Source organism: Nomascus leucogenys, chromosome 6 (genome assembly GCF_006542625.1).
Source record: "Nomascus leucogenys isolate Asia chromosome 6, Asia_NLE_v1, whole genome shotgun sequence".
Taxonomy (NCBI): Eukaryota; Metazoa; Chordata; class Mammalia; order Primates; family Hylobatidae; genus Nomascus; species Nomascus leucogenys.
In genome coordinates this window covers 119,108,941-119,124,945 of record NC_044386.1, presented here as the reverse complement: position 1 = coordinate 119,124,945, position 16,005 = coordinate 119,108,941, and the positions used below count along the sequence as shown (strand labels likewise).

At 46.7% G+C, this 16,005-nt stretch overlaps 1 protein-coding gene across 3 annotated transcripts in view; it reads right to left on the bottom strand.

Annotated features, from left to right (window-relative positions):
- The window catches only part of PCSK6 (proprotein convertase subtilisin/kexin type 6), a 189,225-nt gene that overhangs the window by 116,740 nt on the left and 56,480 nt on the right, over nucleotides 1-16,005 (bottom strand). For all 3 annotated transcript variants that reach the window (XM_030815089.1, XM_030815090.1, XM_030815088.1), the window contains exons 3-6: nucleotides 14,097-14,207; nucleotides 13,430-13,573; nucleotides 12,129-12,205; nucleotides 10,035-10,123 (exon numbers count right to left, since the gene is read on the bottom strand). In XM_030815089.1, coding sequence (XP_030670949.1) covers nucleotides 10,035-10,123; nucleotides 12,129-12,205; nucleotides 13,430-13,573; nucleotides 14,097-14,207 — 421 coding nt within the window. The remainder of the gene's footprint in view (nucleotides 1-10,034; nucleotides 10,124-12,128; nucleotides 12,206-13,429; nucleotides 13,574-14,096; nucleotides 14,208-16,005) is intronic.

The following is a 16,005-nucleotide window of genomic DNA, read 5'->3' as shown; positions in this document are numbered from 1 at the left end:
TATATTTGAAAATCTTGAAAAATTGATGATTTTCTAGGAAGATTTAATTACAAAAATCTCCTCAAGAAGAAACAGAAAACCTGAATAGATCTAGTCCTTTTGAAAGTCACCGTATCCAATCAGATTAGTTAATCAGCTCTACCAACACTTCAGAAATCGGGCACTATCCACAATATATTAACTATTTCAGAGCACAGTAAAAGAAAGTTTCCTAACTCATTCTATGAGACTGGCATAACTCTGATAAACAAGCTAGAGAGAAAGATCACAAAACACAGAAACTGTGATTCTATCCATTTTATAAATAAAGATGTAAAACCATACAGAAGATATCAACAGATGTATTAAAAGAACAATACGTCAAATGGAACTTATTTCAAAAATGAAAAAAAAAGCTTCCAATTTAGGGATTTTTTTTCTTTTTTTTTTTTTTTTTTTTTTTTTTGAGACAAAGTCTTACAGGGCTGGAGTGCAGTGGTCCCATCTCGACTCACTGCAGCCTTTGTCTCGCAGGTTCAAGCGATTCTCCTGCCTCAGCCTCCCGAGTAGCTGGGATTACAGGTACCTGCCACCATGCCTGGCTAATTTTTGTATTTTTAGTAGAAATAGGGTTTCAACATTTTGGCCAGGCCGGTCTCAAGCTCCCGACATCAGGTGATCCACCCACTTTGACCTCCCAAAGTGCTGGGATTACAGGCGTGAGCCACTGTGCCTAACCCAGTTTAGGAAATCTATTAATGTAACTTATTACATTACACAGATTAAACAATAAAGTTAAAAAACAATATAATAATCTCAATAGATACCTTTAAAAATTCAACATCCCTTCCTGATTAAATCTCTTAGAAATCTAGGAATATAATAAAATTTTCTCAACTTGATAAAGGGTAACTACAGGGAAGACATTTACAAATGGCATAAAATTAGAAATATTCCTGTATAAGTCAGAAATCAAACAGAACCTATAAACCACCACTATTCAATATTCATCAGGAACTCCTACATATTCAAATAAGGCAAGAAAAAGAAATGAAAGTTATTAATATTAAAGAGATAAAACCACCATTATATTTACAGATAGCTATTATTTACATCTCTCCAGAAAAGCCAAGAGAATCCAAGGGAAAAACAACAGCACCCATAGAGATCAATAAGGTGACCAGAAACAAAACCCAACATACAAAAATCAACAGCTTTCCTATATCTGTCTCAATAACGACCAATTAGAAATATAAATTTTTTAAAAACCTAGATATATATCTAATAAGAAATGTATAAAATCGATATGGAGAAAGTCTAAAACTTTAAAAAACGATGTAAAAGAAGACCTGAGTAAATAAAAACATACCATGCTCCTGGGTGGGAATATTGTAAAGATGTCATTCTCCCCCAGTTAATCTATAATTTCCAAGCAATCCCAATCAAAATCCCAACAGGGCTTTTTTTTTTTTTAATGGAACTTGACAAGCAGATTCTCAAGTTCATCTGAAAGAGAAAATGTGCAAGAATATAGCCAAGTAATTTTTGAAAAGGAACCATAAGAGAAAATTTGCCCTATCAGTTACCAAAAAAACAAAAACAAAACCCCCAAACTCTCCTAAACTGTAGTAATTCAAAGTGTGGTATTGTTAGGGCTTATGAAGGAACTGATGAAACGTCAGGGCGGACCCAGTGTCCATATGGGGATCTAGGATGTGATGAGGACCACATGCGGCAATCACCAAATATTGATGTGGGGGATCTCTCCTTCACACTACTCACAGAAATAAATTCCGTATGGATCAAAAAGCTAAACAGACAGGCCGGGTGTAGTGGCTCACACCTGTAATCCCAACACTTTGGGCAGCTGAGGCAGGTGGATCACCTGAGGTCAGGAGTCCGAGATCAGCCTGGCCAACACAGGGAAACACCGTCTTTACATAAAAAATACAAAAAAATTAGCCAGGCATGGTGGTGGGCACCTGTGATCCCAGGTACTCTGGAGGCTGAGGCAGGAGAATCGCTTGAACCCGGGAGGTGGAGGCTGCAGTGAGCTGAGATCATGCTACTGCACTCCATCCTGGGTCACAGAGTGAGATTCTGTCTCAAAAAGAAAAAAAAAAAAGCTAAACAGAAAAGAGAAAACCATAAAAGTTTTAAAACCAACTATTGTCCTAAAACTAAGTTTTTAGAGGAAATACAAAACAGGTTTACTATCTTGGGCAAGATCCCAAACTCAAGAGTCATGAAGGAAGATGAACAAATTTGACATCATAAAAACTTTGTTTTTTTGAGACAGGGTCTCACTCTGTCACCCAGCTGGAGTACAATGATGCAATCATGGCTCACTGTGGCCTCGACCTCCTAGGCTTACGTGGTCCTCGCACCTCAGCCTCCCAAGTAGCTGGAACTACAAGCACGTGCCACCATGCCCGGCTAAATTTTTCAAATTTTTTTGTAGAGACAGGGTATCACTATGTTGACCAGGTTGGTCTCAAATTTCTGGGCTCAAAAGGTCTTCCTGCCTCGACCCCCAAAGTGCTGGGATTACAAGTGTGAACCACTGTGCCCAGCCCATAAAAACTTTAAACAGATTTTCATTAAAAAATTATACATGAAAAGGGGGCACAAATCATCAATGTACAGCTTGACAACTTAATGTAAAATTACAGCATCTCTAAAATGAAAGACATCAGGGACCAGTGAACGCACAGGGGTACCCCACTCTCCTCTCTGGAGACAATGAAGGTGGCACATTTCCTCTGTGGATTCCTGAGGGTGTAAAATTTCTCCCCAGGGTAGGTGCTAATGCACCTGAAGGCAACACACCTAGGGGAAACTGGGGGTTGAAGGAGTTTTGTTTCTTTTTTATTTTTGAGATGGAGTCTCGCTCTGTTGCCCAGGCTGGAGTGCAGTGGCACGATCTTGGCTCACTGAGACCTCCACCTTACAGGTTCAAGCAATTCTCCTGCCTCAGCCTCCCAAGTAGCTGGGACTACAGGTCCCCACCACCACACCCAGCTAATTTTTGTATTTTTAGTAGAGACAGGGTTTCACCATGATAGCAGGCTGGTCTGGAACTCCTGATCTCAGGTGATCTGCCCACCTCCGCCTCTCAAAGTGCTGGGATTACAGGCATGAGCCACCATGCCTGGCTATTTCTTAAGATATAATTTGGACACTTCCTCTGTTTCTTTCATTTGATTTATTTTTATGTGACAACATTTATCAGGAATGTGCAGTTTTATAAAGAAAACTGGTTAAACTATGTCCACAGGTTTTTTGACACCTTTCTATTCAAAAGGTGTGACCAAATTTCTCTCCCCTTGGGTGTATGTTAAACTTAGTGATCCATTTCTAATGCACAGGGTATGGCTGAAGAGATGAAGCGTGACTTCTGAGACGAGGTCATAAAAGACATTGCTGGTTTGGTTTTGCTTTTTCTCTTGAATCACTTGTTATGAGGAAAGTTGGCTACCATGTTATGGGGACACTCAAGCAACCCTCTGGCAAGGAGCACACGGTGAGGAACCGGGGACTCCAGCCAACAGCCCCGTAAGTAACCCATCTTGGAAGTGAACCCTCCAGACTCAGTCAAGTCTTCAGACTACAGTCACAGCCAACAGCTTGACTGGAACTTCGTGAGTGACCCTGAACCAGAAACATTCAGCAAAGCCACTATCTGTGCTGGAAAACAACTGCCTGTTGTTTTAAGCAGCTACATTTTTAGAATGACTGCCTCTCAGCAATAGATAACTAATACACAATCTAATTGATAAAGAACTATAAACCACAGGTTTTAAGTTCAACAATGACAGAGTTGCTTATATCAGACTAACTCTTCTTATTAAAGATAATAATTATAAACTCTGAAAAAATATTTACCTAGAAAAAATTAACTTTTTAAGAGCTCTGAAGAACAACCAGAAAAAGGCAGAGGTAGGCAGGGGATTCAACTCTTGACAAACCATACTGAGCGTGATCCAAGTTGACAGGACTTTTCCTCTTGAGGGAACTTTCCATTTCTTTTGGTGCAGAGAGGCTAGAACTCAAATACTAAAGTACAGTAAAGTGTCATCTTATTCTCCAGAGGAGTCAGGGGATAGAGTTTGGGACTGTCAGAGCAGCTGGAAACTGAGAGGAGAAATTTCAGAAAGGAGAGAGCTACAGAAGAGAACATATAAACTCCTCACAACCACTTGGCTGAACCCTGGAGTGTATGGGCAACCCTCTAAGAAGTCCAGCAGGAAAACAGCAGCTGAGAGGCTGGATGAGCTGAGCAGGTATTTCAGCTGCTGCCCACTACAGGGAAGTCCGTTTGGAGTTTGAAACTTGCTAAGTTAGAGGTCTGGGTTTAAACATTTCAGGCTTTCCATTGAAATACCAAAAGGGTCATGGTCTAGGAGTAAAGACTATATGCTGGGGCTAATGGATTTTCCCTGAGGTTATGGGCAAATCAGAAAGATAGCAACCATTAAAAAAAAGAATAATCAGGTCTCCACAAGCTCACATTTAACCAACTGCTAGAAAGAAACTTTTCTTTTTTTGAGACGGAGTCTCGGTCTGTCGCCCAGGCTGGAGTACAGTGGCCCGATCTCGGCTCACTGCAAGCTCCGCCTCCCGGGTTCATGCCATTCTCCTGCCTCAGCCTCCTGAGTAGCTGGGACTACAGGCGCCCCCCACCATGCCCGGCTAATTTTTTGTATTTTTAGTAGAGACGGGGTTTCACCGTGTTAGCCAGGATGGTCTCGATCTCCTGACCTCATGATCCACCCGCCTCAGCCTCCCAAAGTGCTGGGATTACAGGCGTGAGCCACCGTGCCTGGCCAAGAACGAAACTTAATGATATTCAAAGACAACAGAACCCAGAGTCTCTACAATGTAACAATATCTACCATACAATAAAGAATTACTAGACATATGCAAAGAAAGAGAAATATATGACCCACTGTAAAGAGAAAAATCAGTCATTATAAACATACCCCTAAGATGGCCTAGCTATTGGAATTAAGTGCAAAAGACTTTAAAGTATTTCTTACAAACATGTTAAAGAGTCTAGAATAAAAGGCAGATATAATGACTGAAGAGATGGAGACACAGGAGGCATTTGGAAACAGTAAAAAAAAAGAGTCAAATGGAAGTCATAAGACAGAAAAGTAAATATCTGAATTTTTTTTTCTTTTTTTGGGGGATGGAGTCTTGCTCTGTCACCCAGGCTGGAATGCAGTGGTATGATCTCAGCTCACTGCAACCTCCGCCTCCCAGGTTTAAGCCAATTCTCCTGCCTCAGCCTCCCGAGTAGCTGGGATTACAGGCATGTGCCACCACACCTGGCTGATTTTTGTATTTTTAGTAGAGACGGGGTTTCCGCATGTTGGCCAGGCTGATCTCGAACTCCTGACCTCAGGTGATCCACCCACCTCAGCCACCCAAACTGCTGAGATTATAGGCGTGAGCCACTATGCCCAGCCCTGAAATTTTTTTTTTTAAGACCAGACTGAACTCAACAAAAGGAAGGATTAGTTAACTTGAAGTTCAATAAAAATCATCCCATTTGAAGCAGAGAAAAAAGGGCTAAAAAATGAACAGTGTCTCCGTAACCTGTGAGGCGTATTAAGCAATCTAACAACCCTAACTGTGCCCACAGAGAGAAGAAAGAAAATGGAACTTAAAAAAGTTTGAAGAAATATTGACAATTTTTTTTCCAAATTTTCTTTAAAAAGAATAACCCACTAAGAAGCACAGAAAACCCAAGATGGAATTAATATCAAGAAAACTACACAAAAGAATGTTAGAGCCACAGGCAAGGCACAGATATTTTAAAAAATAACACTATGAAAGCAGCTACAGGGACGGGCCATGGTGGTTCATGCCTGTAATCCCAGCACTTCGGGAGGCTGAGGTGGGAGGACCACTTGAGGCTGGGAGTTTGAGTCCAGCCTGGACAACACAGCAGTATCTCATCCTACAGGGAAAAAGGTGTGTGTTCTTTTTTAATTAGCTGGGAAAGGTTGTGTTCACCTGCAGTCCCAGACACGTGGGAGGGTGGAAGGATCACTTGAGGCCGGGAGTTTGAGTCCAGCCTGGACAACACAGCAGTATCTCATCCTACAGGGAAAAAGGTGTGTGTTCTTTTTTAATTAGCTGGGAAAGGTTGTGTTCACCTGCAGTCCCAGACACGTGGGAGGGTGGAAGGATCACTTGAGGCCGGGAGTTTGAGTCCAGCCTGGGCAACACAGCAGTATCTCATCCTACAGGGAAAAAGGTGTGTGTTCTTTTTTAATTAGCTGGGAAAGGTTGTGTTCACCTGCAGTCCCAGACACGTGGGAGGGTGGGAGGATCACTTGAGGCCGGGAGTTTAAGCCTGCAGTGAGCTATGACTATGCCACCGCACTCCAACCTGGGTGACAGAGCAAGACCCCATCTCTTAAAAAAAAAAAAAAAAAAAAAGGAGCCATAGGAACAAATCACATTTCTTAAAAGGGAACAACAATAAGGATGACAATTAACGATCGACTCATCACCGAAAACAGCGGATACCAGAAGACAACAGAGTAACATCTTTAAAGTGTTGAAAGACAAACAAAAAGTGAGAAGGTCAATACCTGAACCTCAACAAATACCAAAAGAGGTGAGAGATAACCTCAATAAATACCAAAGAGCCTGGAGACAGGCTGAAGATAAATGGAAAGATGGAAATCTGAAGCTAGAAAAAGTAAGGAAGACCAGTCAGTGGAAAGGTACACATGTAGGTAAGTGTATTTCTTTTTTTTTTTTTTTTGAGACGGAGTCTGGCTCTGTCCCCCAGGCTGGAGTGCAGCGGCATCATCTCGGCTCACTGCAAGCTCTGCCTCCCGGGTTCACGCCATTCTCCTGCCTCAGCCTCCTGAGTAGCTGGGACTGCAGTAGTTTGCAGTCAACTAGTGTTTAAAACAAGAATAATAGAAATGCACTGTGGGTTTATAACATGTGAAGTAAAATATATAAAAACAACAGCACAAACAATGACAGTGACGGTGGATGGAAACAATCTTAGATTTACACACTATATAGAAAGTACACTATTAATTCCAGATAGACTGGGATAAGTTAGGATATGCATGATAACAGGGATATTTTTTAACTAATGCGTTGAATATGGTTGAGCACGTGCTGCATGTATAATACTGGATATGCCATTGACAGAGAGACGAAAGAGAGGATGGTCACAGTTCTGGGCCTCTAGGAGCTCAGCATGTCTTTGGAGGGAACCAACAAGGAAGATGGCACGGGACCACCTATTGAAGTTAAAGGGGCAGACAGGAGCCCCAGGGGTGGCAGAGCAGGCCCCATGAGGCCCCATGAGGGCAGAGCATGAGGGTATGGCTGAGCTTGACATGGCAGGACTTGACTACCCGTGAGAGTGCTGAGGAGACAATCAGGCCTGCGGCGTGGGGCTGGGGTGAGCATGCCACATAAAGATTGAGGACCTGAGGTGAAGCTCACACCTCTCTGGAAGGTAGGTGTGGGGTTGAGGCTGGCCTTGACCCAAGGATCTGGTGATAGCCACTGGCTCCAAAGCTGCTGCAAACAGCTTTAGCCTCTCCACACAGGCAGCCACCCCCCTTCCTCCTGGTTCTCCCTCCAAGCCCACCTCTGGGTGGGGTGCCCTAACACAGCCTCCCTCTCTGAGTGTGCTGACACACAACAGGGAATTTCTCTGGGATGTCCCTGGAGCTGACCATAGAGCTCTTCCTTTTCATGTCTTTATTGTTAGTTGTCACTTAAGAGACTATAACGCATATCTTAACTTATCCCAGTCTATCTGGAATTAATAGTATACTACTTTCTGTATAATGTGTAAATCTAAGATAGAGTGTTTCCATCATTCACCATGACTGCTACCATTCCTGCTGTTGTTTATATATATATATATAGCTTCATACGTTATAAACCCACAGTGCATTGCTATTATTCTTGTTTTAAACACGTGCCAAATTCTATCCCTACATTTTCCAGATCTGGAGGGAGCACCTTCGCTTGCAGGACTCGGGAAACGCAGGGAAAGAGTTTGGCAATGAGTGTAGAGCTATCTAACGGTAATGCTGTATTTACTGTGCACCTCATCTGGGAGGATCTTTATGCATGTTACTTCCACTGACTCCTCCCCACAATCCATGATGTTGGTGTTACCTACCTGTGTGACCCCAGGGAGTCCTGTAAACCAGCGCTTCTCACATTGTCACTTGGAGACAAATCCCCTGCGATCTTGTTATAACGCGGACCCTGACTCAGCAGGCCTGGGGTGGGGACTCTGCATTTCGGTGGCTCCCACAGGATGCCATGCTCAAAGTCTAGGGACTTGGGGCAGCAAGGCTCAAGCAACTCCAAAGGGGGGTCCACCCCTCACTCAAAGCAACACAAATGGTTTTTATTCTCCCACTGAGAGTCTCAGCAAGAGGGAAGGAGGAGCTCAGCTATCCCCTGCAGACTTGGCCCAAGCAGATGGTTTCACACATGCTATCTGACTTCATCCTCGTAACAGAACTGGGGAGGCAGCTGCCTCGTGGTCATTTCACCCCACAGGTAAAGAAACCTTGGCTCAGAGAGGTTATGTCAGTTGTCCAAGGACACACAGTCAGTGAGTGGTGGGAATGGAATTGGCACCCAGGTTGGCCCGATTCTACAGATCCTGGAGAGACGTCTCAGGGCTCTGCACCCATCATCAGAGGCTCCAGGGAGAACTTATATATCTCAGTTTGAAGGAACTATCCACACAGGAGCAAGGCCAGTTGACAGAGTCTCCTGATTTGTTCTGCAGAATGCGCCCTTGGGGGTTAATTCTGCTATAAAATGAAAATCCAAGCCACTTTCAAGATTTCCATGGGAAAAGACAGGCAGAGCCCTAATTAAGTAAAAGCTAAGGATCCTTTTTGAAACACAAGAAATTCCCCCAAGGACTGCTGCTCCAGGGAACCCTGGCCCAACCTCCCTGCCTGGTACTGCTCCTAAGTGGAGCCAAAGCGGCTGCAGCCACCCTCACCAAGGCTCGGCGGCAGGACGGCAGGGCCCGGGAAGGTGTCTTCCCACTGCAGCCACCTGAGTGGGCAGGGAGCACCTTCGAACTGAGAGGCAGACAGGCCTCCTGGTGAGGCTGCAGTCCCTGAGGCTCCCTGGCACTCCTCTCTGCTGCCCCCACTTGCTCAGTTCCCGGGTCAGTGACATGCACCTAGAGGGGCCTTCAGAGCACTTGGTGACTGAGCTGTCACACTGCCGGGCTCCCGTGGAGAAGAGAAAGACATTCAACACTTTACATCAAAGCCTCATCCTAGCAAGAGCAGCTTGATTGAACAGCGTGAGAAGCTAAATGGCAAGGCCAGATGCACGCAGGGTCAGGGGCTGCTGCTCCGTGAGGGGACCAAGAAGAGCTGACTCCCTGGTGAATGAGACGGGGGACAGCTGGATCCAGGGAGCACTTCACAGAACAGAGCAGGCATGAGCTGCCATAAGGCACAGGTGGACAGAGCCAAGTGGAAAGACGGGGGGAGGCGGGGATGGGAATGGTTCAAGCCCAGGCATCAATCGGGAAGAGCAGATGTGTCTAAGGGACACTATGACAAATGTCCTCTAAGGCCAGAGCAGGGGCAGGAGAAGTGGGCCAGCAGGCATGAGTGGCAGTTGGAACCCAGGGAAGGCTCTGGTCCCAGGTAAAAGCCGTGACTCTGTCTGGGAAGTGACAGGGAACCACTGAAGGCTATGGGCAGTGGGGAATCAACGCAGCCTTCCAGGAGTCAGCAGCCAGGCCAGCAGGACCAGAGGAGAGAGGGTACCTTTCTGATGGGAACTGCAATGGCTTTTCAGGCAAAACAGTAAGCAGTTCCTCTGTTTTGAGGCCCCGATCCCTGTGGGTCAGCTGCCTGGGCCATGATACAGATGGCACTGCTGTGTCTGGCCCAGGGGTCTGCTGACATGGCCAAAGCCAAAAAACAGGAGGCTGCTGAGACCAGCAGACAGGGAGCTCCCAGCTGCCCCTGCCCCAGGCCCCTCGGCTCGCAGGCTGCCGCGCCCGGCCTTACCTCCTATCTTGGCATTGTACGCTATGCCCACAATGCAGTAGGAGTTGTTTGCTGAAGCAGCAACTTCTCCCGCACAGCGAGTACCGTGTCTGAAACAAAGGAAAAAACCAAGTGAGGACGCGGCCCAGCAAGTTTCAGTGACTTCAGCACATGGCTCAGTTCACTGCAACAAGAGAGTCAGTTGTCCGAAGCCCAGAGATGTCATCAAAGCCCCTTTCCCACATCCCCTCCCATCACCGACGCCACTCTGGGAGGAGGCACCAGGTCAGCCCGGGTAGAGCCCTTCCTGGCATCCCGAATGTGGCAAGTGCTCGTGCATGGTCACCTCTTCCAGGATGCCTCCCGTGACCCCCACGTGGGAGGCAGGTGCCTGCCCCAGTGCCCGTGGCCCTATACCTTCCTCCTCCCAACACGTGTAGTTGGCACGTGGCCACTGCTGTGTAGGGTGGGTGCTGCGCCACCTCGGCCTCGTGTCTCCTGTGGCTTGCAGCATGGACACCTGCTGCCTGGCAGGATGAAAGAAGGAACCGTCTGCTGCTGATGTCACCTGCCTCCTCCCCTATGCACCTGCAACACCATGCTCACCCTAGGGCAGCCCTTCCTGTGCTTCTAAGGCCATTTAAGCTGGAGCTGAGGAAGAACGTTCTAAATTAAACACTCAGCAGCTGGGGGACTATGAAGCAATGACCAGAAAAACAAATTGCGTTTTCCTCAGTAATGACCCCATTCTCTGATGTGCCATGTCGGGTCAATTCCTCCAGCGGGGGCCAAAACAGGAGCAACTTGAAATAGCACATCTTTGAGAAGAGTCCACAGAGGATGGGAGTCATTGATTCAAATTTAAAGCTGCCTTTAAAAATCGCCTCAGGCAGCAGCCCTTCGGAAGGGAGTCATCTGTCCTTCCCCGGAAGCCACACAGCTTCGAGGCCAGGGCTGTGCCCGGGGTCACAGAGCTCGATGGATGGCTCAGGATGGGATTGAACCCTACCCTTCAAGGGTCACTGCGTGGTATGTGGATCATTCCTCCTTTGCCCCAGGCGTCCTCACTGGCAGCAGGAAGGGCACCTTGGGACGTGCATGAGACTGGGCTGCTGCAGGCTCCCGGGAGCTCTGCAGCCTGCTGTGTGCGACTCCAGTGGCCGAGGCTTCCTGCACAGCACTGCCTGTGCACCCGTGTGTGAATCTCAGAATCAAAGCAACCACAAACTAAAAGACTGTAATCGGGGGATGCCTCTCAGCAAGAATCTTGTCAACAGTGGGGAGGAAGAAAAAGCTTTTATTATTTCCCTCTAAATATTTTTAGAGGAATGATAAGAGCTCAGGGTATGGGGCATGCTGACGGAGAAAGGAAAGGGACAGCAAATGAACTCCCAGCACTGACCCCAGGGCTGCCATTTACACTGCAAAGTCACCTGGGTTCTCCGGACCCCACTGCCTCCACTTGCAAAATGACAGTGACACAAAAACGCCCACCATTTTGGGAGAATCTGCTGGGTGCATTCCTCACGCATCATCTCACTGACCCCTCCTGTGACCCTGTGAGGTAGGGGACATCGCTGGCCTGGATGAGCCTCTAAGACACTAAGACATGAAGTTTCAACCAGCTCACCCAGCACGCATGCAGCCAGTAAGTGGGAGAGCTGGATCTGAACCTGGGTCCGTCCAGCGTTACTCATGCCCCTTCCACCTCACTCCTAAGGTCACAGAGTCACAAATGCTCAGGTATGTGACCTCTGTGCTCAAATAGAGCAAACTGCTGTCTTCACACAGCAGGTCATGGAGACTGTCGGACTTACGGGTTTCTCTTTTAAAATATTTCAAGAAAGTTGGAAACAGGAATGTCTGTCTGTCAAACACCCATTTCTAGCTGCCCGGCAGTGGTGACACCCCAGAGGAACAGGCTAACACAGAAGCTGGCCATGCCTGAAGGGCTGTGCCTGGCATGGCCTGTGACTCCTGGATAAGCCTGCCTCGTGCCCAGGCAGGGAAGACATGCCGGCAGCCACCGCCTCGCCAGCTCCCTCGCACACACACTCAATAGCGACGCTGCAGGGAGGGGAAGAGAAGCCGGAGAGACGAGGCGAGGTGACGTACTTATTTTCATTGCTGGCATCGTATCGTGGAGATGGGTCATAATCATTGCCGTTCACATCATAGCTGGCGTAGGAATCCTAAGAAATGGAATCTTGGTGAGTGAGGAGAAATGGCGTGGCATATGACAGCTCTGTTTTAAATGGATGTTCCATTGGCAAATAGAGAAACCACATGCGGGGTTCCTTTCTTACTATAGCTATAATCTCATATACATTTTTATTGTGGTAAAATATACGTGATAGGAAATATACCACCTCAACCATTCTCGAGTGTCTGGTTCAGTGGCATTAACCATCGCTGCTACCCATCTCCAGAACTCTTTTCAACCTGCAAAACCCCATACCCACTAAACACTAACTCCCCATTCCTCTCTCCCAGGCCCTGGCAACCCCCACTCCACCTTTTTGTGTAAGATTTTAGCTACTCTGAGTCACTCTGTAAGTGGAATCGTGCAGTATTTGTCCTTTTGTGACTGGCTTATTTCACTTCACATAACGTCCAAGGTTTATCCATGTTTCCACGTGTGTCAGGATTTCCTTCATTTTATATTTCAGTAGGTATGCTTTTGTTTATATGACTGTAACAGCAGTATTCACATAATTTTACATCCTCCTTTTAAAATATCTGATAAAAGCTTTCCAGTGTTGTTGACGTCGTCAGCAAAATTCATTTCTAAGGGCTGCATAATGGTCTGTCAGATGGATACAATATGGTTTACTTAATCACTGGTAGGCGCCCAGGTCCCTTAGAGTATTTCATGCATCTATCATATTTACTATACGCCAAGCTTGCTTCCTTACATTTAACTAATTTAGTCCTTACAATAACTCCATGAGAGAGTAGTTCTCTTATGAACCCATTTTACAGATGGTGACACTGAGGCACAGAGAAGTTAAGTAACTTACTCAAGATCTCAGAGCTCATCATTTGCAGACCCAGGATGGGAACCCAGGTAACTCTGGGCCTAGAGCCCGTGTTTTCACACTGTCACCCTGTCGTGTTCGTGTTGCGACGATCTGTATGATGATGTTCCCCCTCTATGCATTTCTTAGTAGGCTCCATTCCTAAAAGCGTATGTGATTGTGCAAGCAGGTGGATGAATCCCTCTGCAAAACCCTTGCCCCTGACAGTAGCGAGCAGCAGAATATTCGTTTTCCTAATTCACTCCAGCACAGTTTTCTTTACCGCCTAACTCAATAGGGGTTGGGGGAGAATGGGACCTTACTGTTTTTACACTTGCATTTACTTAATGACTAGCACAGCTGAATATATTTGCATGTCAGTTCCAAGGACTGACTTACATAATTTGGGGCCAGGTCAGGGTGATTTCTCTCTATGCCATCATCGAGGATGGTGACCACCACGTTTTTTCCGGTGTAGCCTCTCTTCCACGCTGCCTGGACATTCATTTCCGACCGGCAGCGACTGTTCTTGTCGCCACAATGCTGTAAGCACAAAAGACACAAAGTCCCCCCGACATGGACATTCCAGATGCAGAATTGACACTCGGTGCACACCCCACACGGAGGCGTTTAGGCCTGCGAGTCAGTGAGGAGGGAACACCTATCCCTGCCTTACATAGCAGAGCTCCTCTTTCCCACTCAGATCGAGAATCATGATGAGGGCTCCTTTGCTTTTTCTGCGCCTGCAATCTATCATTTTCCCAGGGCATCACCTCCCAGCAGGAGCTCTGTCCGTGGGCTGGGCTTTGCCATTTAGTCATACAGCCTGCATCAAATCCCTTCCCTTCTCAAAGAGCCCCCACCCCAGGGTGTGCACATAGTTTCAGAACAAATCCACAAGAAAGCTGGTACTGCGCAGCCTTGAAGTAGGGTTTTACACCCTCAAGGTGAAGTGTGTCTGTCTGGAGATGTTGTTTGAATTTAGCTTCATTGAGGGGAATTAACCCATTTCAGAGACCTGGCAGTGCAAGTGTCCTGGGGCAGAGAGAGGTCCTGTCCTACTCACCAGGTACCACATGTTGGACCAAATGGGGTCGTTGAAGTAAAGGGCCTGCGGGTCACTTCGCACCTGTCTCTTCACCCTTCGTTTCACTTCCTGTTGCTGGAGCCATTTCACCTACCAGAGGAAATGCAATTACTGTTTATATTAGAAATGATTTCTTGATTTTATGTAGCCTCTTTGCAGGTGCTACAGCCTTCCCTGTGCATGAATATCTGTGTCATAGTAGATATTTTAGATGGTAAGTTCCTGGGGACATTTTCACTTCAAAGTGACTACATTCGAAAGATGAGAACTTGTTTGTGTATAGAGGAAGAAATAACACCACTCTGATAGATTTTGAAGTTGCTGTACTAAAAGAAAGAAAGAAAGTGCTCATGCCTGTCATCCCACCACTTGGGGAGGCCGAGGCAGGAAGATCACCTGAGCCCAGGAGTTCGAGACCAGCCTGGGCAACATGGTGAAACCGCACCTCTACAAAAAAAAAAAAAAAATCTAGCTGGGCATGATGGCGCACGCCTGTAGTCCCAGCTACTCAGGAGGCTGAGGTGCAAGGATTGCTTGAGCCTGGGCAGTCAAGGCTGCAGTGAGCCATGATGGTGCCACTGCACTCCAGTCTGGGCAACACAGCAAGACCCTGTCAAAAAAAAAAAGAGAGAGAGAGACAGAAAGAGAAGAAGGAAGGGAGGGAGAGAGGGAGAGAAGGAAGGAAGCCAGCCTTGTGAAATTGCCAATAAATTATCTGGTGACCCTTGTCCTGAAGAAAAAGGAAATACACACATGGGAAGCCATGAATGAAGAAAGTGTTTGGCTAATTGGTATTGGAATTTGCTTTACAGTAAGGACATAAGTAAATATGATAAGCCATATATTGGAATATTTGGCAGCCACCAGCAACATGGTACCAAAACATGCACAGAGAAAAATCTAGAAAGGAATACAGCAAAATAGTAGCAGCATCAGTTCCTGGGTGGTGACATTATTGCTAATTTAAAATTTTACAATTACTTTCAGGATGTCATAAATGTCTTTCGATCAGCATGATTTGTTTTCATGATCAAGGAAAAAAGTTCACAAGGTTGTATCACTGATATTTAAGACCAAGGATCAAGGCACCAGGCCACCTGCAATAAAACCCAGCCCCATGCTCACCAGCTGTGTGACTTGGAGCTGACAGTGGACATCCATGGCCTCGGGGTGGTGTCCACCCACACAGTGGGGACGGTCATGGGTTGCCACAGGGTTAATATAAGAAACAACACACATAAAGCCCTCAGACCAGTGCCTGGAGCACACCTGCTCTTATCATCCTGTGTACACATTCTTTTCAAGCTGGAAAAGCTTTTTCATTTTAAAAGGATCTTAGGGTAAAGACTTCTTGGCCTCTGAGTGGGAATGTTTTCTTTGATCTTACCACGGCAGCTCCACCTGACTGAATAATGCTCAAAGCTGGGGTTCAGCCTGGCTCTGGGGCCTGAGATGAGCGGGAGAAGGATGGGCACCAGGGCCGTGCTCTCGAGGAGTCCACACTACATTCAGGGGATCCCGCCAATCAGAGGATGATGTGAGTTCCAAACAGGGCAGGCTGCCTGGAGCAGGCAGCTACAGGAAGGGGAGGAACAAGAGGAGGGGGAGGGGCCCCAAGGTGACCCAAGGCTGGCGACCCAGGGTCGTGCTGGAAGCTAGAACAGAGCTACCTGAGGCTGAGCAGGCAGGGAGTAACGGTACCCAAGGGCAAAGGGACAAGATTTCCCTTCCTCTTCCCTGAGCCTCGGCCTCCCCACATCATCCTGAGCAAGGAGAGCTCAGCACCTGCATACACAGCTCAAATTTAGGGCTGGGGATGGTCTCCAAGGCATCCTTGGTGTACAGGGCAAAATGCCGGAAGAGAGGCATCCCAGCCTGTCCCACCCCG